The 25,734-nt window shown below is 46.3% G+C and overlaps 2 protein-coding genes across 4 annotated transcripts in view; both read right to left on the reverse strand.

The window, feature by feature from the left end:
• Positions 1-7: 7 nt before the first annotated feature.
• The window catches only part of LOC309362437 (general transcription factor II-I repeat domain-containing protein 2-like), a 28,627-nt gene continuing 2,900 nt past the window's right edge, over positions 8-25,734 (reverse strand). For 2 of the 3 annotated variants that reach the window (XM_081931790.1, XM_081931788.1), the window contains exons 2-3: positions 25,208-25,573; positions 8-304 (exon numbers count right to left, since the gene is read on the reverse strand). In XM_081931790.1, coding sequence (XP_081787916.1) covers positions 189-304; positions 25,208-25,573 — 482 coding nt within the window. In that variant the 3' untranslated portion in view covers positions 8-188. Of the gene's footprint in view, positions 305-846; positions 1,170-1,704; positions 3,751-25,207; positions 25,574-25,734 lie in introns of those variants that run through there. The other variant, XM_081931789.1, reaches the window with a different exon arrangement.
• Positions 6,581-19,223, reverse strand: LOC309362433 (uncharacterized protein). The gene is made up of 4 exons (XM_081931783.1): positions 19,084-19,223; positions 13,914-14,294; positions 10,328-10,514; positions 6,581-8,826 (listed from the first exon to the last, which is right to left on the reverse strand). Exons 2-4 carry the CDS (start codon positions 14,277-14,279, stop codon positions 7,178-7,180), a joined length of 2,202 nt encoding a protein of 733 aa, XP_081787909.1. The 5' UTR covers positions 14,280-14,294; positions 19,084-19,223; the 3' UTR covers positions 6,581-7,177.

Below are 25,734 nucleotides of genomic sequence, written 5' to 3' on the forward strand. Positions count from 1 at the left end.
GCCTCACCACCAGGTCGATTTCTTGAAAGTCCGTCACGGAAGAAAAAAAGGAAAATAGCCAAGCAACATAGGTTAATACATTGCAACCATTTGCCTCTACCTTTGGCACCAGCCTACACTTAAACACTCTGCTGTGGGGAACCTTTCGTTATTTGTTAAATGAAAGGCCAGTGACCCATTGGAAAAATCTATTTTGTGGGGAGTGGGGTCCAAACAGAAGCAGTGGGGACTGATGCCCATTGCTTGGCAGAGCAAGAGGAAGTGTTAGGCGGAGCCAACCAATTCCAGAACCATCTTCTATAATCTGCAAGATAAAAAAATGTAAAAATTATATAACTTCACAGCTGAAGATTTTACTGTTTGAGGGCTCTTGTGTTTCTAATATTTTGTTGGAAGCCACCCAGAGTAGTAGGGCAACGCAGTTAGATGGGTGGCGTACGAATGATAAAATTCTGATGATGAAGAACTTAAGAAAAAAATAAAGACGTGAATATATATAAAATAATGATAAACATTCAACTAAGCAGCTTTTCAGTGTGACACTTGTGGCTGTGTTTCTTTTTCAAGCTCACTTTTGCCTGGCGGCATCAACAATGTGGCCGCTAGCAGCTGGCTTTCCAAGTTCACCTCTGGTAATCGGGGGCCCCGGGGGTCCCTTGCCAGAGACCCCTCCATTCCCCGAGTCGAGTTCTTGCTGTGAGCTGGGCCCCTCCTGCGAGAGAAGCTCACGCTCTCAAAGAGCTTCAGCTTCTCTGGGGCCAAGAGAGCGGCGGTGGCCACAATGCACTCCTTCACCAGCTTGCCTCTGGAGAGCGGGTGAAGGTTTTTGGAGACCAGCTCGTTCACCACGAAGCTGGCTTGCTCCACGCTGTCCATTTCCTTCCTTGGTTCTGGGGCGATGCCTTGCTGGGCGTGCAGGTCCATTTTCAGCGCCTTGACCTTCTCCTCGCGCAGTTGCCCTTGGAACTCCTCGTACTGGATGTGCTTCGTCCTGTAGTGCCTCTGCAGGTTGGCCTTCTTCAGGATGGAAAGGGCCTCACCACAAATGAGGCACACGGGCATGCCTTTCAGCTCCACAAAGAAATAGTCATGTGTCCATTTCTTATTGAAAATGCGGCACTCCAAATCTATCTTCCTCTTCTTGTGCGACGGCATTGCAACCAAATGATCTAACAAAGAAACAGGTGGAGCGGTTAACTGGATTTCTTCCAGGGTGAGGGGAGTGATGATATAATTATAATCAAGAGAAAATACTGGAAGCCAAGGCTCCACAACCTCCATCTTGTGCTTCAGCCACCTTCAGCCTTATTAGTGGGAGAGGGAGCCCTGCTGATGACATCCTTCCATGGCAGGATTAAAAACTCAGATATCTATCAGTTAATTGCTAAATGTCTCCTTAAACCTAGGCTACGGTCACCACAATGGAATGCCGAGGTGCCATTTTTTACTTTTGGCAATGAAATTATCCTTATTATTCATTTCATTTCTATACCGCTTTCTATTTTAAAGAAAAAGCCTCAAAGCGCTTCACAACACATCAAATAAAACAAATAAAAAAATAAAAACCAATTCAAGCTTCAAGGAAAATATTTCAGATCCTTCTTCTCCCCCTCTTCTTGTGTTGGTTCTCCCGTGTGTCAGGGGAGAGGGGCTACCTGGCTGAAGCTCTAACTGCAGTCAGGGCAATGGGAAGGTTTCTCTCACCTGTGTGGATTCTGACCCCCAAGCTCTTCCTGCACTCAGAGCACCTGTATGGCTTCTTCCCCATGTGGATCCTTTTGTGTGAAGTGAGCAACGATTTCCAGCCAAAGCTCTTCCTGCCCTCGGAGCACCAGTACAGCTTCTCTCCTGGGAAAGCCCCCTTGCACACAGTGAGCTCCTCAAGGCTTTCCCACACAGGCTGCAGTGATTGGGGTCAGGGCCATAGTTAGGGGACAGCGAGGAAAGCACCCACTAGGGGCACAGGTGAGGAGGGCCCCCCAAAAGCAGCTAAAAATAAATCAGTAATATGTCTATAAATAAAAATTTTGATGATTGCCTGATAAGAAAAAGTTTTAAATAGAGGGTATTTATGATACCCGGGGGCCCTGCAACACAGCCGCTCAGAACACAAAAAGGAGGGGGTTTGGAGGGGGGTGTCTCCCAGAAGAGAAGCGGCTCTGGCCCAGCAGAAGCCCACCCTCCCCTCCCTCTCGGCAGCCTGACCAAGAGGGCAAGTTGAGGTTGAGGGCAGTGCGCAACGTGAGGGAAGGCAAGAGGCTGCATGCGTCCCTCTCTGTGTGTGTGAGTGGGTATCCAAGTGGAGGGATGGTGGAGGGAGCCAGCCCAGCACCAGGCTTCAGAGGTTCCTTTCGTTAGTGGAATGAGGGGGTTGCTGCCTCTGCCGCTGCTGCCGCCATCACAACACACGAAGGCAGCAAAGGCAGCAGCTGGCAATTTATTGCATATAGGCTCTACCACTCGAGCTGTGGGGGTTCGGATTGGTGAACACCAATCGCATATTCGTAATGCTAATTTGGAGGCACCTCTGGGAGAACATTTCCCCATAATCATTCAGATACGGATCTATTATTTACTGTTTTATGGGTGAATCAGAAGGCAGTTAGCATCAGAAAAGATTATGAGCGACAGTTACGGCAGCAAGAAACAGTTTCTTTTCATGTTTCAAACCATTTATCCAGGGGTTCTCAACTCTTAATTTAGACCTTAATTGTTTCAAATTTCATTTGATTATTTGTATTTTGTCTGTAACTTTACACTGCTCAATTTATCCCAATCTCCTTGTATTTGTATTGTTACTTCGCACCGTACCTTTAAACTCAATCTCCTTGTTATTAGCTTTATGTTTTTCAAAAAATATTGTTACTAAAAGAGTATGTACTCTTTTTCATTACTGTTTGTATTCTACTTTAAAATTTTTGTAAAGTGGTATGTCATGCAGGTCATCGCCTGCAAAATTTTATTTTCAGTTTATGCAGCAATTCTATATCCTCCCACCACGCTGACAAGAATTCCACAAAACAGTAGTCAATATCCGGAATCACTGTTCAGTGTTGGACATCATATTTGCTGAATACACAAAGCTTCACAGCTTGTCTTTCATCCTGCAAAGTCTGGTACCTCACTTCATTTAAAGATTTCCAGAGACTTTGAGACTAAAGATTTCATTTTGTACTTGTTATGGTTTGAAGGAATTCTGTAAAGCTTGTCCATTGCGTATATACATGGTCACTGTGTTGCCTAGACATTGCTGACGTGAGCTTAGGGGTGACAGCGGCCACAGTGCTGAAAAGTCCAAATAAATGGGCAGTCGCAGATCATGAATCTGACTTTCCTCCAACTTCCAAACCAAAACGGGAGGAAAAAAGATTTCAGGTTTGAAAGTGGCATGTTAGTCAGGTTTGCTAAACCAAAACTAAGCCAAAATTTAGCTTAGTAAGTGTGAGGCAAAATACAGGGCAGTAAAACAAGGAACAGGGTGGTGAATCCAGGGCAGGGCAGAGAGGGGGGTTGGTGGACAGTTGGTTTTCTCTTTCCACCTGGTACTGAAGTGACTTCAAAACAATCCATTCCAATCTCCTGCAGCCTCACAGGATGGCCCCCCCCCCTGGAATTTGTCACACATGCATGCACACACCCAGATACTCATGAATCTGTCAGTCTGTCTGTGCTTGGCTACCCAGAGTTTAAATGCAGGACTTTTCACATTCACGCACCCTTTCAAACACAGGTCCTTGGAGAGAATCCCTAATTTGGTGGGGGGGGGGGAGATCTGAAATACTGAACAAAACTATCAATACAGGACATGGCATTTTTTAATTAGGCAAAGCAGGATTATAGGTGATAACCAGCACATTGTGTCCAGAAACAGACAATTAGGCAGACGGGGCTGTTCTAATATGGGAGTCCTATGCTGCCTATAGCCAGCCCTGGTCAGCAGTGTGTCTGCAGCTCTTTCAGCCAGCTGAACTTTCTGAGCTCTTTTCAAAGGCAGCCCCAGGTAGTGTGTGTTAAACTAACTCCTACGCAATGTGGCACCAGACTGCTTTCTTTTTTTGTAATTATCTGTTTGTTTTAAATTCTGTAGCTTAAATTCTCTTGATGCTTGTTTTTTTTGAGAAGGGCCTCTTACGGTCACAAAGCAATGATTTTCAGGGCAGCTCCATAACACTGATTGCGCCCTCACACTGCCCCTTTTGGTGTGGGGATGTGGATCCATTAAAGGAGCAGACGGGGAAAGGTTAAGCAGAATCCCACCCACCCCCCGCGCCACCCTTAGGTGTGCTCAGCCTTCACCTGCTTCATGACTCCACCTTGCATGAGAAGGCAGGATGGAGTTCCAGGAAACAGGAAGTGGTCCTTCAACCAGCCAGGACATCTAATCATCACAGACAGATCCAGTCTCCTGCTGGGGAGTCAAGAGTGGCCCTGGGATGGCAGAGAGAGGAGGGGAAGGGCCCAGCGACAGAAGGGAAGGCAGGGCTCCAGATGCTCCCTTGGACCCCTCCCTTGACACCAAGGGGAGCTCCTCTTCTGGGGCTGAAAGCATTGCCATGGAGGTTTCATTTTTGTCATGATTGCAAGGGAAGAAGGGAAGGTAACCCCCCCCCCAACACAAAGAACTGAATGAAAAAAGCCCTGTTCTGAGCGATTAGCTGCTGGAGAGCATAATGGGGGGTTTAGCTGTGATGCTCACCTGCCTCCCTGGAGGAGTCTTTTCTTGGGGTCAGGGAGCTGGGGAGCAACATGAAGTTCCCAGGTTACATTTCCTTCTGGTCAGCTATTCCAGCTCTTGTCTCCTTCCCATTTCTTTATGGAGGGCAAAGGCTATGCACTTTGTATAGATGCAACTATAACCAACAACTGGCGTCTTCTGGGTGCACTGAGCTTCCCCCCTTCCGCCTTCTCTCCTCCAGATATAATACAGATTCCCTCAGCATCGTGCCCCACCTTCCAGAAGGCAAATATATATGGTTGTTTATTTAGGACATATTTATCAGCAGTGATAAATATGACATTAATTGGTTACTGAACAACAGCTTCAATGCTGTCAACATGAGCTTTGTCTGAGGTTTCAGACATATACATTTCGTTCAAGAAAGATGCAGAAAATACTTTTCCTTTATGATTCTGGGCACTTGACTTCTCCCATCCTGCTACCATCATGGCAGACATTTGGGGCTGAGATCCAGGGCCCCCTCAGCAGCAGCAGCAACAAGTGGAGCCCCCACAAACATTTGTCACATTTTGAAGGTTTTTTTTATTAAAAACAAACAAAAGGCTTTTCATTAGGCTCTCATAGCCCTGAAATTAGCTCTTGAAAAAGAGAGGGTTGTCAAATAGCATGGCCCCCAAAATTAAAACAAACACTTCCAAATTCTTTTTTGCACCCCCAGAGACAGGGCTCAGCAACCTTTTAAAGTCGAGGGCCAGATCACTGTCCTCAAACCTCGCTGCGGGAAGGAGTATGAGTGCGCATTCTTTCGTTACTACACGATCCAAAGATTAAACAAAAAAATAATAAAGTTCTGAAGGTCCCAGTTCTGCACCGCAGCATATCTGTTCCGTTCTGAGAGACCCTCCCAGGGTTCTGGGGTGTATGAAGCCTTGATTCCCTGTTTTTAACTCCGCTACCGAATGCAGCGAGCGGTTCCTTCTGCAAGACGCGTGTTCTCCGCTCTCCCGTCCTGGAGGGGGAAGACGGTTTCGGTAGCAGAGTTAAAAACAGGGAAACATGGCTTCATACACCCCAGAACCCTGGGAGGGTGTCTCAGAACGGAACAGATATGCTGCGGTGCAGAACTGGGACCTTCAGAACTTTATTATTTTTTTGTTTAATCTTTGGATCGTGTAGTAACCACTCGCTGCGGCGGCAGGAGCAGTGAGCCAGTTGAGGGCCGGAGAGGGGCTGCCTTAAATGGCAGCCATCGAGTAATCACACTGGCACAAACAAAGCCCAGGCCCTAGGCTCTAGGAGGAGGGAGGGAGGAGGAAAGAACTCTGCAGCCAATCAGAGGGAAACAATGCTGCTGGCACCAATCAAAGGCTAGCCCCCTTCCTCCGCAGGGCAGGGAGAAGCCAGAAGGGAGGGAAGAGGCGCCGCCGTCAGGAAGAGAAAAAGAGAGAGAAGAATGGTGCAGCCCAAACTATATGAATCAGAACCATGATGCGATTTCTGGACCTTCCGTGGGCCGGATCCAGAACCCATTCGGGCCGGAACCAGCCCGTGGCCCTTAGGTTGCTGACCCTTGTCCAGAGACTTCACAGCCATCTTCACTTCCTAGGAACTCTGGGAACTGTAGTTCTGGGAGGAACCTCTCAGAAGTTTCTGAGCCTCCTCAGCCAACTACAATTGGACATCCTGAGACTACAATTCCCAGAAAAGCTGGACCAAGGCCTTTAGCCACAGCCCTGACCAAATAACGGAGCTCTCTCTTCTCTTCCTCTCCACCTCCCACATTCACAACAAATCAGTCTCCCACTCCTCAGTCCCTTTCACTAACCTCCCCTAGCCCTAATTCTTCCACATTCCTTTAAAACATTTCTGTGAACTAAGGAACAAAAAAAACACCCTCACTGGTCACCTTCCACAGGTCAAAAGCCAATGCAGAAAATATTTAATAAAAACAGCTCTAAACAGGTACACAAGAGCACAGAAAAAAGGAGATGAGTTTCAAAAGCAATACCAAATGAACATTTAACACAGGGACCTTTCATTCAGCTGGAAAATGCTATCAGTAAAAAGGTCTTCAATGGGTTATGCAAAGTCCAAGTAATGAGCGCCTGGAATACTGATCTACAAGACAAGGGCAGCCCATCATTTGGGCAGTGAAAGGCAGACCTGAAAACTAAACAGATTCAACACACACCTTGAGCATTCCAGATTCACACTCCCTCCCTGTTTATCTAGCAAAAAGTTGCAACTTACTTTTAGTATATGTGACCTTCATTACTTTTATACATACATATGTGTATACAAATTTTAGTAAAAACACTAAAACATCATTCCATGCATTTACAACTGATTTCCCCCTTTATGAGTTTCTTGATATAAGTAGTGAACCCTGTGTAGAAAACTTCATACATTTACATCGTTTCCCCCGTGTGAATTTGCTAATGAATATTAAGGTCTCCACTCCCTCTGAAACCCTTTCCACAGTCAATACACTTGTACTTTTCATCGTGTGTGAGTTAGCTGATGTTTCTCCCCTGTGTGAGTTCGATGATGTATTCTAAGTGTTTTACTTTCATGGAAGCTCTTTCCACACTGCATACATTTAAATGGTTTCTCCCCTGTGTGAGTTCGCTGATGACGTTTAAGTGTCTCACTTCGACTGAAGCTCTTTCCACAATCCACACATTTAAATGGTTTCTCTCCCGTGTGAGTTTGTTGGTGTATTCTAAGTGTTCTACTTGCACTGAAGCTCTTTCCACATTCAGGACATCTAAATGGTTTCTCCCCAGTGTGAGTTCTTTGATGTATTCTAAGATCGCCACTTTGACTGAAGCTCTTTCCACATTCAATACATTTAAATGGTTTCTCCCCCGTGTGAATTTGTTCATGTACTTTAAGTGCTCCGTTATGACTGAAGCTCTTTCCACACTGCATACATTTAAATGGTTTCTCTCCCGTGTGAGTTCGTTGATGTATTCTAAGTGTTCCACTATGACTGAAGCTCTTTCCACATACAGTACATTTAAATGGTTTCTCTCCCGTGTGAGTTCGTTGGTGTATTCTAAGATCGCCACTTTGACTGAAGCTCTTTCCACATTCAATACATTTAAATGGTTTCTCCCCAGTGTGAGTTCTTTGATGTATTCTAAGGATTTCATATCGACTGAAGCACTTTCCACATTCAATACATTTAAATGGTTTCTCCCCCGTGTGAATTTGTTCATGTAGTTTAAGTGCTCCGTTCTGACTGAAGCTCTTTCCACACTGCATACATTTAAATGGTTTCTCCCCCGTGTGAATTTGTTCATGTAGTTTAAGTGCTCCGTTCTGACTGAAGCTCTTTCCACACTGCATACATTTAAATGGTTTTTCTCCTGTGTGAGTTCGTTGATGTATTGTAAGGAGTCCATTTTGAATGAAGCTCTTTCCACATTCAATACATTTAAATGGTTTCTCTCCTGTATGACTTAGCTGATGCATTCTAAGGTGTCTACTTTGACTGAAGCTCTTAACGCACTCCATACATTTAAATGGTTTCTCTCCTGTATGACTTCGCTGATGACTTTTAAGTGTGCCACTTCGACTGAAGCTCTTTCCACAGTCCACACATTTAAATGGTTTCTCCCCCGTGTGAGTTCGTTGATGTATTCTAAATGCTCCACTTTCACTGAAGCTCTTTCCACATTCAATACATTTAAATGGTTTCTCCCCCGTGTGAGTTCGTTGATGTCTTCTAAGATTTTCACTGCTACTGAAGCACTTTCCACATTCAATACATTTAAATGGTTTCTCCCCCGTATGAGTTCGTTGATGTATTCTAAGTGTTCCACTTTTGCTGAAACTCTTCCCACATTCAATACATTTAAAAGGTTTCTTCCCCGTGTGAGTTTGTTGGTGTATTCTAAGTGTATCATTTCGACTGAAGCTCTTTTCACATTCAATGCATTTAAATGGTTTCTCCCCTGTGTGAGTTCGTTGGTGTATTCTAAGTTTTCCACTTCGACTGAAGCTCTTTCCACATTCCGTACATTCAAATCGTTTCTCTCCTTTGTGAGTTTGTTGTTGTATCCTCAATTTCTTTGTTCTTTCGCATAAATTCACAGGTGGCTCCATAGAATTCTGACTTTCATCTTCCTCACCTGTTTGGGAGTCTGGAAGGAAAGAGAATCCTGTTAGACTTTCAAGAAAGACAAAAATGGAACTGAACAACTGTCAATCCCAGTCTGCACCTTCTCTCATTGTAACACCTTCATTCTCCACTATCCTCTCGAGGTTCCAAATTTTACGAAAGCTAATAATGGCAAGATAATGGCAAGAGCAATACATGATCACTCCATTCACACTTACTAAGGCATCTTCATTTTATAATACAGATCTATGCTGGAACTGGTTTATTAGACACATCTCTATTTCTCTACGCTTCTGTTTATTCATCTTTTGCAGCCCTTAAAGGCTGATAAATGTATTATTGCCTAAGCTTCTGTGGGCTGCAGTCTGACAAAGTGGATTATTGACCAGGAGAGCTGGTGCCACTATAAACCTCTGAGTCTCTTTGTTGGCTTTGTGTACTTATTTTCAAATTTGCACCAAGGTTGTACCACAATATCTCCATGGAAGCTTAGGGACGGACAAAATTACAGGGTGTCAGCTCCGTGAATCTCAAGCCTCTCGTGCCTCCGCTGACAGAGCCTGAGAACGCAAGAGATGTGATTCAGTTGGAATGTGAAGCAGGGGAGGAGCAGCCAAGCTGCAGCAGGAGGAAAGAAGAAAGAGCAGGAAGAGGGGGTGACGGGGGGTGGGGGCACAGACTGTTATCTCCAGTTTGAGCTCTGACACAGCACCCCCGAAATAGCCTGTCCAAAAAATCATAGGCTCGAGAGAATCTGCGAGAAGAGGGGAAAAGAAAGTGAAAGTGGGGCCTTCTTTGCTGGAGGACTCGGCAACTGCAAGCTGGGATGAACAGGCTGAAGACTGAGCTCCACAGTGATTTATTCATTTGAGATAATTACTACTGGAGTTGTCTCCCGTCTGTGCGGGAGAACCAAGGGGCGCTAAAATTATTATCCCATTCACTCACTCTCACAAACAACCCCAGTCTGTAAGATTGGCAAGTTTACACAATTTGCTTATAATACCAGACACTCTTGGACTTTATATGCCCACTCTTAAGTGTAGAGCCTCCAGCCACAGGAATTGTGTATCATGATAATGGGTCCTTTGTCCCTTAAGCCCACCAAACTGGGGAGGTGCATGCATCTATTGTGTTTTGATGCTGGTGGAATGTATCATTCTGACTCTGTCTATAAAAAATAAAGGTAATAGAAACCATTTAAATACATTAATTATAAATAATTATGGGAAACATTTCCATTCCCCTTCACCCATTGTTCAGGATTGGTGTGCAACATCATTATCATCAATTATTCCTGCCATGGAAATAACACCTAAGGTTTCAAAGCCTGGAGGAAGAAAATCTGCCCCCACTACTTTAGGAAAAGGATTCAAGAAACAAAGAGCTGCTCCGGAGAAGGCCTCACCCCTTCCTTCTTCCTGTCAGGAACTTCCTTCCATTTGTCTCCTCTCCATCTTTTCCTCTTTCTCCCTCCGCCATCCATCTATCCCTGTCCCCATCTCCTCTCCCCTGGAACTCACCAGATTTCTCCAATGGTCCTGGGAGGGAATGCTCAGAGGTTGTGGGGAGGGATGTGGGAGACAGCCTGACCAGGTCAACCGTCCATCTTCCTCCTTCCTTCCTGGCCAGGGTTGCAGGTTCAGTCTCAGCTAGGTTTGCAGGTTCAGCTTCCTGAGGAGCGCAGAATCCAGAGCAAGTTGCAGCTTCCTGGGAGGGGGGGAAGAAGAAGAAGCCAAGGGAGTCTGAGAGCCCCTGCAGGGATTCTCCTGCCCAAGACATTCCGCTGCCCCTGGAGAAGCCCCAACTGGGCACCCACTTCCCAAGAGCCCCCACCCATTTTCAAACACCTTTGGCAATTCCTTTCACCTGCCTGTCCCACCTTCCTTCCTAAGGCTGGCACGGTATGCACATTAGTGGCCTGAGAGTAGATCCCTTGGAAGTTAAGAGTTAATCTGCAAAGGACAGCTCTGAATACATGGGTGGCCCTTGCATGGAGATGAAGGAAGCCCCTTGCTTGCATCTGGACCCCCTGGGAGAGGCGGTGGATCCGCCCACTCCTCCCTCTGCCCTCACTGCCTCCTCCGATGTCCTCCTGCCCTGCAAAAACCCTTTGCTCTTGTTTCTCAGGGGAGAGAGGCAGAAAGAGCCTTCAAACCCATCCGTTTCCTCCTCTGCTCCCCCTCCTGTCCTTTTGGGAAACAGGAGCTTTGGTCAGGAGTAAACAACTTACGGTAGATGGCAAGTTTGCAAGATAAGCACTTTAAAGCACTGCTTGTTCCTACTATGTGTGAGTCTCTGTGTGTTTGGACCTAGAGGACAACATACATGTTTACACCACATTATTCCGAAAAGAGGGCAATTCTTTAAAACCGAAGGCCATTTCTACAAAATGGAAGACTTCCGAAGGCAGCCTTTTACAAGGAAATTGTTGACGGTTTTTATTTTGTTGGAAGCTACCCAGATGGGCAGAGGCAACCCAGTCAGATAGGCAGGATGCAAGTAATAATAATAATAATAATAATAATAATAATAATAATAGCTTCCTAAGCCTGTCCTGGGACGCGGGTGGCGCTGTGGGTTAAACCACACAGCCTAGGACTTGCCAATAAGAAGGTTGGCGGTTCGAATCCCCGCGACCGGGTGAGGTGAGCTCCCGTTGCTCGGTCCCTGCTCCTTGCAACCTAGCAGTTCAAAAGCACGTCAAAGTGCAAGTAGATAAATAGGTACCACTCCGGCAGGAAGATAAACGGCGTTCCCGTGCGCTGCTATGGTTTGCCAGAAGTGGCTTAGTCATGCTGGCCACATGACCCGGAAGGTGTATGCCAGCTCCCTCGGCCAATAAAGCGAGATGAATACCACAACCCCAGAGTCGGTGACAACTAGACCTAATTGTCAGGGGTCCTTTACCTTTTTAAGCCTGTCCTGCTGCGCATGCTGATCAGAGACTCTGTCCAAACAACCCTTTTGAACGCAACAGGGCTTCCTATTTTTCCTGCTATCAGTGGGCTCAGTCAAACCACGAAGCCACTGATCAGCCAGAGTTTCCTGTTTTCACCAAGCACAGTTTGAAATTAGCTTAATATCCCAGCTTGTTCCAAAGCTGGCAGCTGCAGTTTCCTGGTTTGGGCAAAATGGAAAGTTTGTTTGTTATGGCTCATAAGAAATTGCCTGGTTTCAGCACAGTTCACCCTCAGGGCCGGCCAAACCATGAGGTAGGCTGGGACAATTAGGTCAGGAGGCAGATGCAGGGAGATATGGGACCAGCACGTTCCCAGCTCCCCTGTTTGTTAGCCTTGCTGCCAGTGCAGGACCACAGCTGGTAAATTTGTGCAACTACCCATTTAGAGTCCTTCTCTTTTCCCCTCTCTCACTAAAGGTTGGGTGGGAGTCCTTCCTGGAGTGATGCATTCTGGTTGTGGGGGCCAGGAGAATGCGGTGGCGGCTATAGTTTTTTGTTTTAATCTTGGGTCAACTTAGATTTTAGCGTAACTTTGCTGCAGCAATGCATTAAAAACTGTTCCTATTTTTAACCCAGCTTTTCAGGCTGTGATTCAGTCATCTGAACCTGGCCATTATCTTAATAGATCTTGCAACAACCTTGCAAGGTAGGCCAGTCTTATTTAATGCGACAACACATGGGATTGCTGAGGCTGCAAGACGTGCCAAGATTTTTACCTCAGTGGGGAGAAAAGATCATTTTGGAAATGGAGGCAATTTAGAGGAGGAAAACGGGGGTTGGTGGAAGGTCACCTCTTCTGACACAGCTTCTGCTCTGATAAAACTCAGAGTGACCTGCAGCTCTTTAGGTAAAGTAAGAATAGCAGGAGATATGATCGCAAACCTGCCATGTAAGGTTTGGTCTAGCAAACCTTTTTAAAGTGGATTAGAGAGAAACTGCAGGGAGGAGGAATATTCACCACCAAAGCTAAGCAGAACCTCCATGTCTAGAGGCACTGGACCTGTGACCTCCAGGTGCTGGAAACCCAGGTGAGAGGAATCATAGAATCATAGAGTTGGAAGAGACCACAAGGGCCATCAAGTCCAACCCCCTGCCAAGCAGGAAACACCATCAGAGCACTCCTGACATATGGTTGTCAAGCCTCTGCTTAAAGACGTCCAAAGAAGGAGACTCCACCACACTCCTTGGCAGCAAATTCCACTGTCGAACAGCTCTTACTGTCAGGAAGTTCTTCCTAATGTTTAGGTGGAATCTTCTTTCCTGCAGTTTGGATCCATTGCTCCGTGTCCGCTTCTCTGGAGCAGCAGAAAACAACCTTTCTCCCTCCTCTATGTGACATCCTTTTATATATTTGAACATGGCTATCATATCACCCCTTAACCTCCTCTTCTCCAGGCTAAACATGCCCAGCTCCCTTAGCCGTTCCTCATAAGGCATCGTTTCCAGGCCTTTGACCATTTTGGTTGCCCTCCTCTGGACACGTTCCAGTTTGTCAGTGTCCTTCTTGAACTGTGGCGCCCAGAACTGGACACAGTACTCCAGGTGAGGTCTGACCAGAGCAGAATACAGTGGCACTATTACTTCCCTTGATCTAGATGCTATACTCCTATTGATGCAGCCCAGAATTGCATTGGCTTTTTTAGCTGCCGCGTCACACTGTTGGCTCATGTCAAGTTTGTGGTCAACCAAGACTCCTAGATCCTTTTCACATGTACTGCTCTCAAGCCAGGTGTCCCCCATTTTGTATTTGTGCCTCTCATTTTTTTTGCCCAAGTGCAATACTTTACATTTCTCCCTGTTAAAATTCATCTTGTTTGTTTTGGCCCAGTTCTCCAATCTGTCAAGGTCGTTTTGAAGTGTGATCCTGTCCTCTGGGGTGTTAGCCACCCCTCCCAGTTTGGTGTCATCTGCAAATTTGATCAGGATGCCCTTGAGTCCATCATCCAAGTCGTTGATAAAGATGTTGAATAAGACTGGGCCCAAGACAGAACCCTGTGGCACCCCACTAGTCACTCTTCTCCAGGATGAAGAGGAACCATTGATGACCACCGTTTGGGTTCGGTCAGTCACCAGTTACAAATCCACTGAGTGGTAGCAAAGTCAAGACCGCATTTTACCAGCTTCTTTACAAGAAGGAGGGCACTTACCTTTCCCAAAAGCCCCTCAGTGTCTGGGAGCAGGGTCTGGTCTGCTCCCCCTACTCTCCCACTTGGCCACCGACTGGCATCTGCAGCTCCCCTGAAGGAGAGGACACTATTCCCAGATTGGGGAGGACTGGGAGCCTGTGGGGTTTCCCATCGTGAACGAGGGAGCTGCATCGTCTTCAGGAAATCCTGCTTCTGGGCATCCCAGTGCTGCTGCGGCTGCCCCTCCTCTTGCTCCTGCTTAATCTGACATAAATCTGCCCGAGGCAGAAGATCTCTGATGGCCCCAACTTGGCCGGCAGGAGGTTTCCTTCCTTTGCACTCCAGTCTTTCCCTTTGAATGGGTCTCCTGGGTCCCTGCTCTTCCATTTTTACACCACCCTGCTGGAAAAGAATTAGACACAAAGTAAAATACAACACAAGAATAAAAACAAAAGCACATTTTAACCATTAGCCAGTTTTTGAAATATATTATTACTCTTTCTATTTCTGATGTTCAGGCTGTGAATGACAATCATTATGTCACCCAAATGACTCCACGAGGGGAAGTTATCCAAAGACTGGGGGAAACATCAAGATTTATGGAAGTACAAATAATATTTGGGGGTGGGGGAACCAAGGCAGTGGGAGGGAAATCCAAAAACAACCCAGTGAGAGGACTGAGCATGTTCAGTGGACAGGGAATGCTGATCCTGGCTGCAACTTCTAGCATGTTGGAAAGGCAGCAACAGATCTTTGTATATGATTAAGGCTGCGACAGACCCACCTAACATTGAAAGTACATGACTTCACCCAAGAAATCCTGCCAGCTGCAGTTTGTTAGGGGTGTTGAGAACTCTAGCAATAAACTACAGGTCCTGTGGTTCTCTGGGGGAAGCCACGTGCTTTAAATGTATGGTATCTGCACAGTCTAAGAAACAAACAAACAGACAAAAGGAACATTGGCCAACAAAATCAAACAACCCACTCCAAAATATTTTATATTTGATGGTCACAAACTCTCTTTACTGAAGATATTCTAACTTGCAGTCCATTGGCTGCATATGGCTTGCCAAGCCTCAGGGTGTGTCCTGCTAGTCCCTGCCGTTTCCATCTCCTGATCTGATCATAGGATGAAGATCTCTGTCTGTCCTGGAGAGAAAGGTGCCTAAAGGGCCCTTAGAGAGATCTTTTCAACTCCAATTTCAGCACAAACCAGCACAGTGCTGAAATGGGGCAAAAGGAAAATAAATGATCCCTCTGGCTGCTCTTTAAAGAGGATTTCTAAAGAACAATCAGAAGGGACTTTTTTCCACAGATCTCATTGCTAATTCAGCAGGGTCTTCTTGTGCTCTTATTTCTCCTCCCCCCAAGACTGGGGTTGGAAGGTCTAAACATACTGATTGTGTTTGCAAGACTTGTATGTATGCTAGATGGCATGTCTGGTGAGTGTGTGCAGCACCTCTGGTGAGTGTGTGCATGTGACTTTATGGTCTGCATATCTTTTCTGTGTGCGCATGCATGTGCATACATTGGCCTCAAAGCTCACTGGAATGTGGCCTCCAGAATTAATGCAGCTTTAAGCCCATAAATGTTTCGTTCCTCCTGTTCTATCGGAAAGAACAATCAAATCTAAGACTATCAGGAGGAGAGAACTCCTGGATCTACAGAGTTAATGTTCTCAACATCCTATGGACACAAACTGCAATGAGATTTCTCTCTAATTACTAATTAGATTTTTTTCCTTAAAAATATGAAGCAAATAACAGATTTGGGTGGCATGCGTATCTATGGCAAGAGAAGAAAAAAGGTTATAAATTGTTTGAAAACCATATCTTCCGGAAATAGTTAATCGAAGTATGGGACAGATATAAAAATCTATTAGAAATGGGGGTTTCACATTGGTTATCCCCATTAGAGGTTATGGGAGTCAAGAAAATTAATATGAGGAGTAATTGGATTACTTATGGAGATTTAGTGGTAAAAGAAGGAGAGAAATGGAGATTGAAGCCATACGAGCAAGTAAAAGAACATGTATTTGATTGGCTGCACTACTACCAGATAAATGATATGTTTAAAAAGGATGTGAAAGAAAAAGGGTATAAAGAAAAAGATTCGAAATTTCAAACGGAAATTGTTAACAATGATTGTAAGATAATCTCAAAAATGTATAAAATATTATTGGAATGGCACACGATGGATGAGGAAGTTAAATCTGTAATGATTCACTGGGCCAGAGATTTAGGGTATAGTATTGATATGGAAGACTGGCAAAAAATATGGAATGAAAATCTGAAGTTTACAGCATGTACTATGTTAAAAGAAAATGGTATGAAAATGGTATACAGATGGTATATAACACCAGTTAAATTGGCAAAAATGTATAAAACCTGTAACAAATGTTGGAAATGTAAAGAGAAAGAGGGTACTTTTATTCATATGTGGTGGGAGTGTAAGAAAGTGAAGGGGTTCTGGGAAATGATATATAATGAGTTAAAGAAAATGCTGAAATATAGCTTTGTAAAGAAACCAGAAACCTTCCTACTGGGAATAACTAGAAATGAAATAAATAAGAGGGACTGTAAACTCTTTCAGTACGCAATAACAGCAGCGAGAACATTGATGGCCCAAAAATGGAAACAAGAAGAATTACCGACTTTGGAAGAATGGAGAAAAAAACTAACAGATTACGCAGAACTAGATAAATTAACTGGAAAAATCAGACTTCAAAGAGACCACAAGTTCCTAGAGGACTGGGGAAAATTCAGAGAATATTTGAAGAGTGTATGTGAGGAACAAACAACGCTAGTGTGTTTTAAAGAAGCTTTGTGGAAAAAATAAGGAATATTGCAAGAATGTAAACGAGGATAGAAAGATTTTACTTGAAGGCAATACTATAATTAAGGAATGTGAAGGTAGAAATTTAATTACGGATGATTGTCAGAGGAGCTGAGGGAGGTTCAAAAAGTCAAAATATGTGATTTGGAAAATTGTATGATTGGAGATATTGTGAAAATTTTAATAAAAGTTATTATAAAAAAATTAGAAATATGAAGCAGTATAGAAATGAAATGAGTAATAATCTGAACATGAATAGCTAATTTCAATTTCGCCTTCCTCAGTCTTTTACAATACTGTCTTCAACTTTTTATTATCATTAATTCATTTCCATATGCCACACATCTTAAGAATCCTCCTTTCTTCTGCATTCTCTAAACTGTCACCCACTTCAACCCTCAGCCTTCATCTGAAAACTCTGCAGCCTTACTGAGGAAGGTGGAAATAAAACAATTAATGAGACAGGTTTAAGCCTGTCTCACTGATTTACACGCAGACACAAGAGGTCACTAGCTTTGACAGCTTGGGAAAAGATCAGGTGCCTTCTCCGGGAAATAGATCTATTAGCTGTTTTATTAGCCGTGACAGATCAACAGAGCCTCCATGTGGAGGCACAGTGTACAGTGGCACCCCGCAAGACGAACGCCTCGCGAGACGAAAAACTCGCAAAACGAAAGGTTTTTTCGTTTTCGAGTTGCCTCACAAGACGAATTTCCCTATGGGCTTGCTTCGCAAAACGAAGCTTGCCCAGGGGACAGCGGGTCTTCTCTTTTGAAGCAAGGGGCGGCGGGGAGAAGCGATCTTCTCCCCGCAGCCCCAGGTCCGGGGACAGCGGGAAGCGCTTCCCGCTGCCCCCGGACCTCTTTTGAAGCAAGGGGCTGCGGGGAGATCGCTTTTCCCCACAAACCCTTGCTTCAAAAGAGGTCCGGGGGCAGCGGGAAGCGCAGCGCTTCTTCCCCGCTGCCCCCGGACCTCTTTTGAAGCAAGGGGCTGCGGGGAGATCGCTTCTCCCGGTGCTCCGAAGCCGGGCGGGGGGGAGGGAACACCTGCCCCAGCCGCCCCGCTTCGGAACGCTGCTCCGAAGCGGGGCGGGGGGGCGGGAACACCTGCCCCAGCCGCCCCGCTTCGGAACTCTGCCCCGAAGCGGGGCGGGGGGGCGGGAACACCTGCCCCAGCCGCCCCGCTTCGGAACGCTGCCCCGAAGCGGGGCGGGGGGGCGGGAACACCTTCCCCAGCCGCCCCGCTTCGGAACGCTGCTCCGAAGCGGGGTGGGGGGGCGGGAACACCTGCCCCAGCCGCCCCGCTTCGGAACGCTGCTCCGAAGCGGGGCGGGGGGGCGGGAACCTCTCACCCCACCGCCGGGCATCGGAACGAGGTCCTGGACCTCTTCTGAAGGCAGGCGGGGGCAAAAGTCTTTGCTCCCCCCACCTGCCTTCCTGGGACAGCGGAGACTTCTCCGCTGCCCCGGGCGATCTTAAAATGCTGGCGGGCGGGAGCGAAGCGTTCGCTCCCGCCCGCCAGCATTTTAAAATCGCCCCGGGACAGCAGGGGCTTTTAAAATGCTGGCGGTCGGCAGCAAAGCCCTCCTGTCCCCGGAGCTTGCGGGGCGGGAGGTGGGAAGAAGGGCTTTTCTTCCCACCGCCAGCCTTCAGAACAGCCTTCTGAAGGCTGGCAGTGGGAAGAAAAGCCCTTGTCCCCGTCCCCCCCCAGCCTTCAGAAGAGGTCGGGGGACAGACTGTCCCCGGACCTGGTCTGAAGGCGGTTTCCCTAGGAACGCATTAATTGATTTTCAATGCATTCCTATGGGAAACCGTGCATCGCAAGACGAAAAAACCGCAAGACGAAGAGACTTGCGGAACGAATTAATTTCGTCTTGCGAGGCACCACTGTACCTTGATTTGGGGAAGACAAAAGAAGCCATTTCCTTGCTAAATGAATCTGATGGACATCATTACTACAAGAGAAAAGAGGGCTTTCAAAGGCGATCAGACCAATTCACAAATGAGGGCGATAGGTTTATCAATGGCAGTGGAAGAGGAAGGGGGGGAAGGAATAGTGGCCTGCAAAGGGTGTCAGGGGGCTGCAGAGTGAGACGGGGGCCCCTGCTGCACTTTCCCCCCTGCCTCGCCTTCCCTCTCCCCCGTGGGGAGGACCGTGGAAGAGGACGGGGCTCCCTGATGAGGGACAGGGACAGGGGAGGCAAAAGTCCCAGGTACGCCGCTGATCCGTGAGCGACTATATGCATCGTCCATCGCGGAGCAGCAGCTGCCTTGGACCCCTCATTGGACCTTGGACCCGGTTGGGGGGCGCCCTGCAGCCTCTAGCTGGGCTCGGGGCCTGATCCTGCCAGGCCCACGTGCTCTCCTCCTCCTCCTCCTCCCGCCTCCTGCACCTCGGACTCCTCGCTCCGTCCCTGCAGCGGAATCCAGCTCCTCTCCGGGGAAACTCGCCAGGCCACGGGCCGCTGCTCCTCCGCTCTCCTCGGCGGGGGACAGGAAAGTGCAGCCGCTCTCGAGTCCCCCTGGCTGGCCCCGTTTCCTGCCTCTCTGGGCATCGGAGCTCGCTGGCTGTGGGTTGGGCCCTGGGAGGCTGCGAGGCTGGATGCGCCCCCTTGCGCTGTCCCTCAAAATTTATTGTATCGTTGGAATCTACATGGCATCTTATAAGATATCCAGAATGTTGCACAAATAAGTCTCCTTGTGATCCGATGTGCAGTCACTGGTTTCCTTATCAGCAAATATTTCCAGAAAGCTGGGACGATGCCACCCTGCAGCCATAGCTGTCAATTTTCAGATTTGAAAATAAGGGATCAGCAGCCTCACCTGTCCTGGGGACAAGTCTACAGGATATCCAACAGCCCGGGATAGCAGCGGGAAATGGCACTGGAATAAGGGAATTTCCGGCAAAAAAGGGAAGGTTGACAGCTATGCCTGCAGCCCGAATGGGTAGCTGGAGGAGGCAGTCCAGTTCCCAGCTCTGCTGGTTGGGATCATGCAATCACTTAGCTCCAGCAACCGACCCAATCTGATGAAAATAGGGACATCCCATTCCATAACTATAATTTTACTATTTATACACCACACATCTTATTACGTTGCCCCAGCCACTCTGGGAAGTTTCCAACATGTATAAAAACATAATAAAACATTAAACATTAAAAAAACTTTCATTTTTTAAAAAATAATTTTTATTAATTTTTCAACACGAATATACAATCTTATCCTAATTTTCTCAAATTTAACTCTGTTTAGACTTCCTTCCTAAAAAACTTTCCTATACAGGATTGCCTTCAGAGGGCCCGTGGGTTGGATAACTCCATTCCCTCCAGCATTTCTTCAATGAAAATAGGGAGACCCTAAGGAAAAGCGAGACATTCTGGGATCAAATCAGAAACCAGGATGGCTTCTCTAAATCAGGGACATCCCTGGAAAATACTGGCACTTGGAGGGTTTGTCTTTCCCTGCTTTTTCATTCGCTGCCTCTGGTCTCCTGCATCCATTTAGCAGAGGAGGGGAGCAGTTTTGGCCTTCATACTTCTCCGCCCCCCACCCCCAATATAACCAAAAGCACAATATAACCAAAAACACACACACCATTTGGGAGTGAGGAACAAAAAATAATAATCGTTTTATTATTTTATTACTTATTTTTTGCAGTTCAATCTACTGTATCTATAAATTTTATTGTTTATAGCCAATGGCCACCACTATACAAGCACAAATCATGCAGCTGCAAAACAAAAGGCATTGCATGCACCAGACCAGGATAAATCTATAGCGTCCAAAATTTATTTTCACATTTGTTTCAATGGGAAGGATATAGGGCAGCATAGTCCAGGTGGTGAGCTCCAGATTACAGCTTCCATCATCCTTGACTGTCATCCCTGCTGGCTGAAACTGATGGGAACTGGACACCAACATCTGGGGACACCTCAATGGCTATGCTCTGATATACAGTGTTGTGTATTGAGTCAAAGGATTTTATATCTGTATTATTATTGTCTGTATTTGCATTAGGGTAAAGTAACTGCCTTTTGGTTCCAGAGGGTACAGCTACTATTGGTTCATTTAAGCCGCTGTATTTGGATCCTCTGTCTTATTGGTTTCCTCCAAAAGGCAGGACTGTGATTGCCTGATATTGTTCCCTCCAAAATGTATCCTTTCTAGCTAGTTCCCTGTCCCTATAAATGTAGCTCTTCCCTCCTCAGGTCTCAGTCTTGTTTGCTTTAATAAAGAAGTGTTACTAGAGAACTGACTCTGGCATGTTATGTCAAGAGAGCTGAATCACAAACCCCACGTCACAACATACAGAATCTACAAAAGATTAAGGCACTGATCCAGAAGACAATGAACTGCGAATAGCAAGTGTAGCTAGGAGGAGAATGCATTGGCAGCAGGGTTTGGAAGCTGTTCCCTGACACAAATCCCCTTATTTCCTCCTCTGGAGATCTGAGGTCTACAAACCAATGGGTTGTTTTATTCAGAATAAGCTCACTGACATCAATGGAGCTATCATCATAATCATCTCCTCTATGGGTGCCGCTAAGTGCCCTCTGTCTTTGAGCTTTTTGCTCTCCTTGTTTTAAGGCTCGCTGGTTTCTCTAAGTCTGGGGAAAGTGCTAAGGATGATGGTTTAATTTCCATAAATGAGAATGTTTTAAGATGTAGTTTCCTTTGACAGTAGCCCTCATGTGTGTTACTCACATGAGGGAGGCATTCCATTCTGTTGAGACTGTTATTCCAGTAACTCCCAGTACGTTTCCGAGCACAATTCAATGTGTTGGCGCTGACCTTTAGAAAGGCCTCGGTCCAGTATACCTGAAGGAGCATCTCCACCCCCATTGTTCTGCCCAAACACTGAGGTCCACGCTGAGGGCATTCTGGTGATTCCCTCCCTGTGAGAAGCCAAGTTACAGGGAACCAGGCAGAGGGCCTTCTCGGTAGTGGCACCCGCTCTGTGGAACACCCTCCCACCAGATGTCAAAGAGAAAAACAACTAACAGACTTTTAGAAGACATCTGAAGGCAGCCCTGTTTAGGATGCTTTTAATGTTTAACAGACTATTGTATTTTAATATTCTGTTGGAAGCTGCCTAGAGTGGCTGGGGAAACCCAGCCAGATGGGCGGGGTATAAATAATAAATTATTATGATAAATTATTAAGTGCAAATCAGGTAAGTGTAAAGAGAACTGTTTCAACCCAACTGTAGTGCATATGTAATACAGCCATACCTTGAATGTCAAACGCCTTGCAACTCAAATGTTTCAGAAGTCGTATGTCCGACACAGCTTCTGATTGAGTGCAGGAAGCTCCTGCAGTCAATCGGAAGCCGTGCCTTGGTTCTCGAACAGTTCCAGGAATCAAACGGACTCCCAGAACGGATTAAATTCGAGAACCAAGGTACGACTGTACAGGGATCAGGATCAGTGTGTTTGCAACTTCAGCTGAAAGTATTTTTCACAACTTTTTTTAACAGTAAAAACTTTTAATTAGTTCTATTTGACAAGAACATTGACAGCCACCAACAATTATGTGGATTTGTTTGCTAAAAAGGACAGATGTAAACAAAGCTCGGAGCTAAACAGGTAACTTCACAAATGAACCTTACCGTATTTTCCCCTCTATAACACGCAGATTTTTTCTCCTAAAAAGGAAGGGGAAATGTCTGTGCGTGTTATGGAGCGAATGTGTGGTCCCTGGAGCCAAAAAATCAAGCAAAAGTCAAATCGCGAGTCACAGAGAAGGGAAACCTGAAAAGAGGAAGTGGCAGCTTTCCTGTATTCTGCCTCAGGGTCTTACTGCCCACCCTCCTCTGTTTCGTTGCTGTGATTGCTGAAACGGAACAAAGAGCAGGGAAAGCCCCTCCCCTCCAGGCAAGCAGAGGGGAAAGTGTCGTCTCTGTGCTCCGGTACTGCTGGGGGAGAGGGAGAGAGAGTGGGGGAGGGAGAGGGAGAGGGGGGGAGGGGGAGGGAGAGAGAGAGAGAGAGATGGCTGGCTTGGGGGGGAACTTTTGCCTCCCACCCGTTAAATCCCTCTCCAGCATTCTTAGCCAGCTGCTTCTCTGCACACCCCTCTCATGTCCCTTCTTTGTTTTTCCTTCGCTCCCCACTTAAAATGTGGTTACAAAGCATAGATCAACATGGATCCTCAGGATCTTTGCATTGGGTCACCCCAAATTCACCACCAGATCACATAGCATGTCCATGGCTACAGCCTGCACCAAAAAAATCACACACCCACTGTTGCCTGGGGCTGCAATGGTGCAAAAACATGGTTAAAAAGCATGGATCCACATGGATCCTCAGGATCTTTGCATTGGGTCACCCCAAATTCACCATCAGATCACATAGCATGTCCATGGCTACAGCCTGCACCAAAAAAAGCACGCACCCACTGTTGCCTGGGGCTGCAATGGTGCAAAAACATGGTTACAAAGCATGGCTCCACAGGGATTCTCAGGATCTTTGCATTGGGTCACCCCAAATTCACCATCAGATCACATGTCTGTGGCCACAGCATGAAGCACAAAAATGATACATCCACTGTTTCATTCAGAATGTTTTTTCCCTTGTTTTCCTCCTCTAAGAACGATGTGCGTGTTATGGTCAGGTGCGTGTTATAGAGCGAAAAATACGGTATATTTTCCTGCTTGACTAGACCAGCTGCCATGTTTGGGTTGTTTTGTTTTGGTTTTTTGAAAGGAAAAAAAAAGGCTCAAGTATCATTTTGACAGGCAGCAAACTTTCACCCTTAAGAACTATGGAATCTCTTATCTGCCACACAAGAAACAAGGCCTAATTCCACCCCCACCCCACCAAGACACACCTTAATCCTCTCTAGCTATTTACTGGTCCATCAACCCTGATGGACCTAGAAATATTCCCAGTTCCCCGAATTGCTGTCAAAACTATCCTCAAGCAGATATTTCCCCTAATATTTCTTCACCTCAGACGATCTGATCCAAATCAACATTCATAAGCATGGAAACCGAATATGTTGATGCTTGCCTAAATTTCCCAGATTGGCAACTTGCAATCCCAGTTCCTGGCAGTCTGTTTCTGAACTATAAGGCATTGGCTGGTTCCTGTCACCTGGCAGCTGGAGGTTTCCAGAGAGAGAGTGCAGAGGGCTGAGGAACCAGACGCTGGGACTTCAACTGGAGTTCAACAACACATGGGCCCCAGCCCTGCTATATGCTATATGGAGACAAAGAATGCTTTCTTTTCAATCAGATTCAGAACTATTTCCTGTCTTCTTACCTATGAATTACATTTCTGTTGCACACTTCCCTCATCAAGCCCACCACAAGATATATTGCTTTCACGCACACAGCAACCCTGTGAGGGAGGTTTCACATGAAGATGGTGACTGGCTTTAAGACACTCAGAGCTTCACGACTGAGGAGGGATTTGAATTGTCCCTGGCATTTGTGGACCTAGACGCAAGGAAACCTGTGGTCCTTCAGAGATCATTGGACTCCAGCTCCCATGAGTCCCAGCCAGGATGGCCAATGCCAGGGAAGACGTGAGTTGAAATCTAACAACATCTGAAGGGGCCACAGGATGCCAGCCTTTCGCCAGGTAAATATTCTGTAACCATTTTTTCGTTCTGGCTCACTTTTATTTTTCATGTTTGAACGTACAAAGGAACAAACTGTGCCTCAAAGAGGAAAGATCACCCAATCCCTGCCTCACCACCGGGTCGATTTCTTGAAAGTCCGTAACGGAAGAAAAAAAGGAATATAGCCAAGCAATATAGATATATAGACATTGCAACCATTTGCCTCTACCTTTGGCACCAGCCTACACTTAAACACTCTGCTGTGGGGAACATTTCGTTATTTGTTAAATGAAACGCCAGTGACCCATTGGAAAAATCTATTTTGTGGGAGCGGGGTCCAAACAGAAGCAGTGGGGATTGATGCCCATTGCTTGGCAGAGCAAGAGGAAGTGTTAGACGGAGCCAACCAATTCCAGAACCATCTTGTATAATCTGCAAGATAAAAAATGTAAAAATTATATAACTTCACAGCTGAAGATTTTACTGTTTGAGGGCTCTTGTGTTTCTAATATTTTGTTGGAAGCCACCCAGAGCAGTAGGGCAACGCAGTTAGATGGGAGGTGTACAAATGATAAAATTCTGATGATGAAAAACTTAAGAAAAAAATAAAGAAGTGAATATATATAAAATAATGATAAACATTCAACTCAGCAGCTTTTCAGTGTGACACTTGTGGCTGTGTTTCTTTTTCAAGCTCACTTTTGCCTGGCGGCATCAACAATGTGGCCGCTAGCAGCTGGCTTTCCAAGTTCACCTCTGGTAATCGGGGGCCCCTTGCAAGCGACCCCTCCATTCCCCGAGTCGAGTTCTTGCTGTGAGCTGGCCCCCTCCTGCAAGAGAAGCTCACGCTCTCAAAGAGCTTCAGCTTCTCTGGGGCCAAGAGAGCGGCAGTGGCCACAATGCACTCCTTCACCAGCTCACCTCTGGAGAGCGGGCGGAGCTTTTTGGAGACCAGCTCGCTCACCATGAAGCTGGCTTGCTCCACGCTGTCCATTTCCTTCCTTGGTTCCGGGGCAATGCCTTGCTGGGCGTGCAGGTCCATTTTCAGCGCCTTGACCTTCTCCTCGCGCAGCTGCCCTTGGAACTCCTCGTACTGGATGTGCTTCGTCCTGTAGTGCCTCTGCAGGTTGGCCTTCTTCAGGATGGAGAGGGCCTCACCACAAATGAGGCACACGGGCATGCCTTTCAGCTCCACAAAGAAATAGTCGTGTGTCCATTTCTTATTGAAAATGCGGCACTCCAAATCTATCTTCCTCTTCTTGTGCGACGGCATTGCAACCAAATGATCTAACAACAAAGAAACAGGTGGAGCGGTTAACTGGATTTATTCCGGGGTGAGGGGAGTGATAATATAATTATTATCAAGAGCGATCAAAAGAAAATACTGGAAACGAAGGCTCCACAACCACCATCTTGTGCTTCGGTCCCCTTCAGCCTTATTAATGGGA

This window comes from Podarcis melisellensis (assembly GCF_964234715.1).
Source record: "Podarcis melisellensis genome assembly, contig: HAP1_SCAFFOLD_263, whole genome shotgun sequence".
Taxonomy (NCBI): domain Eukaryota; kingdom Metazoa; phylum Chordata; class Lepidosauria; order Squamata; family Lacertidae; genus Podarcis; species Podarcis melisellensis.

Coding starts and splice junctions, on each gene's coding strand:
- LOC309362433 (XM_081931783.1), bottom strand. CDS start 14,279: ATGGAAGAGCAGGGACCCAGGAGACCCATTCAAAGGGAAAGACTGGAG. Junction 10,515..13,913: donor CTGAGGGGCTTTTGGGAAAG/GTAAGTGCCCTC, acceptor CCCCCCTCCCAG/GAAGCTGCAACTTGCTCTGG. Junction 8,827..10,327: donor AGGACCATTGGAGAAATCTG/GTGAGTTCCAGG, acceptor CTTTCCTTCCAG/ACTCCCAAACAGGTGAGGAA.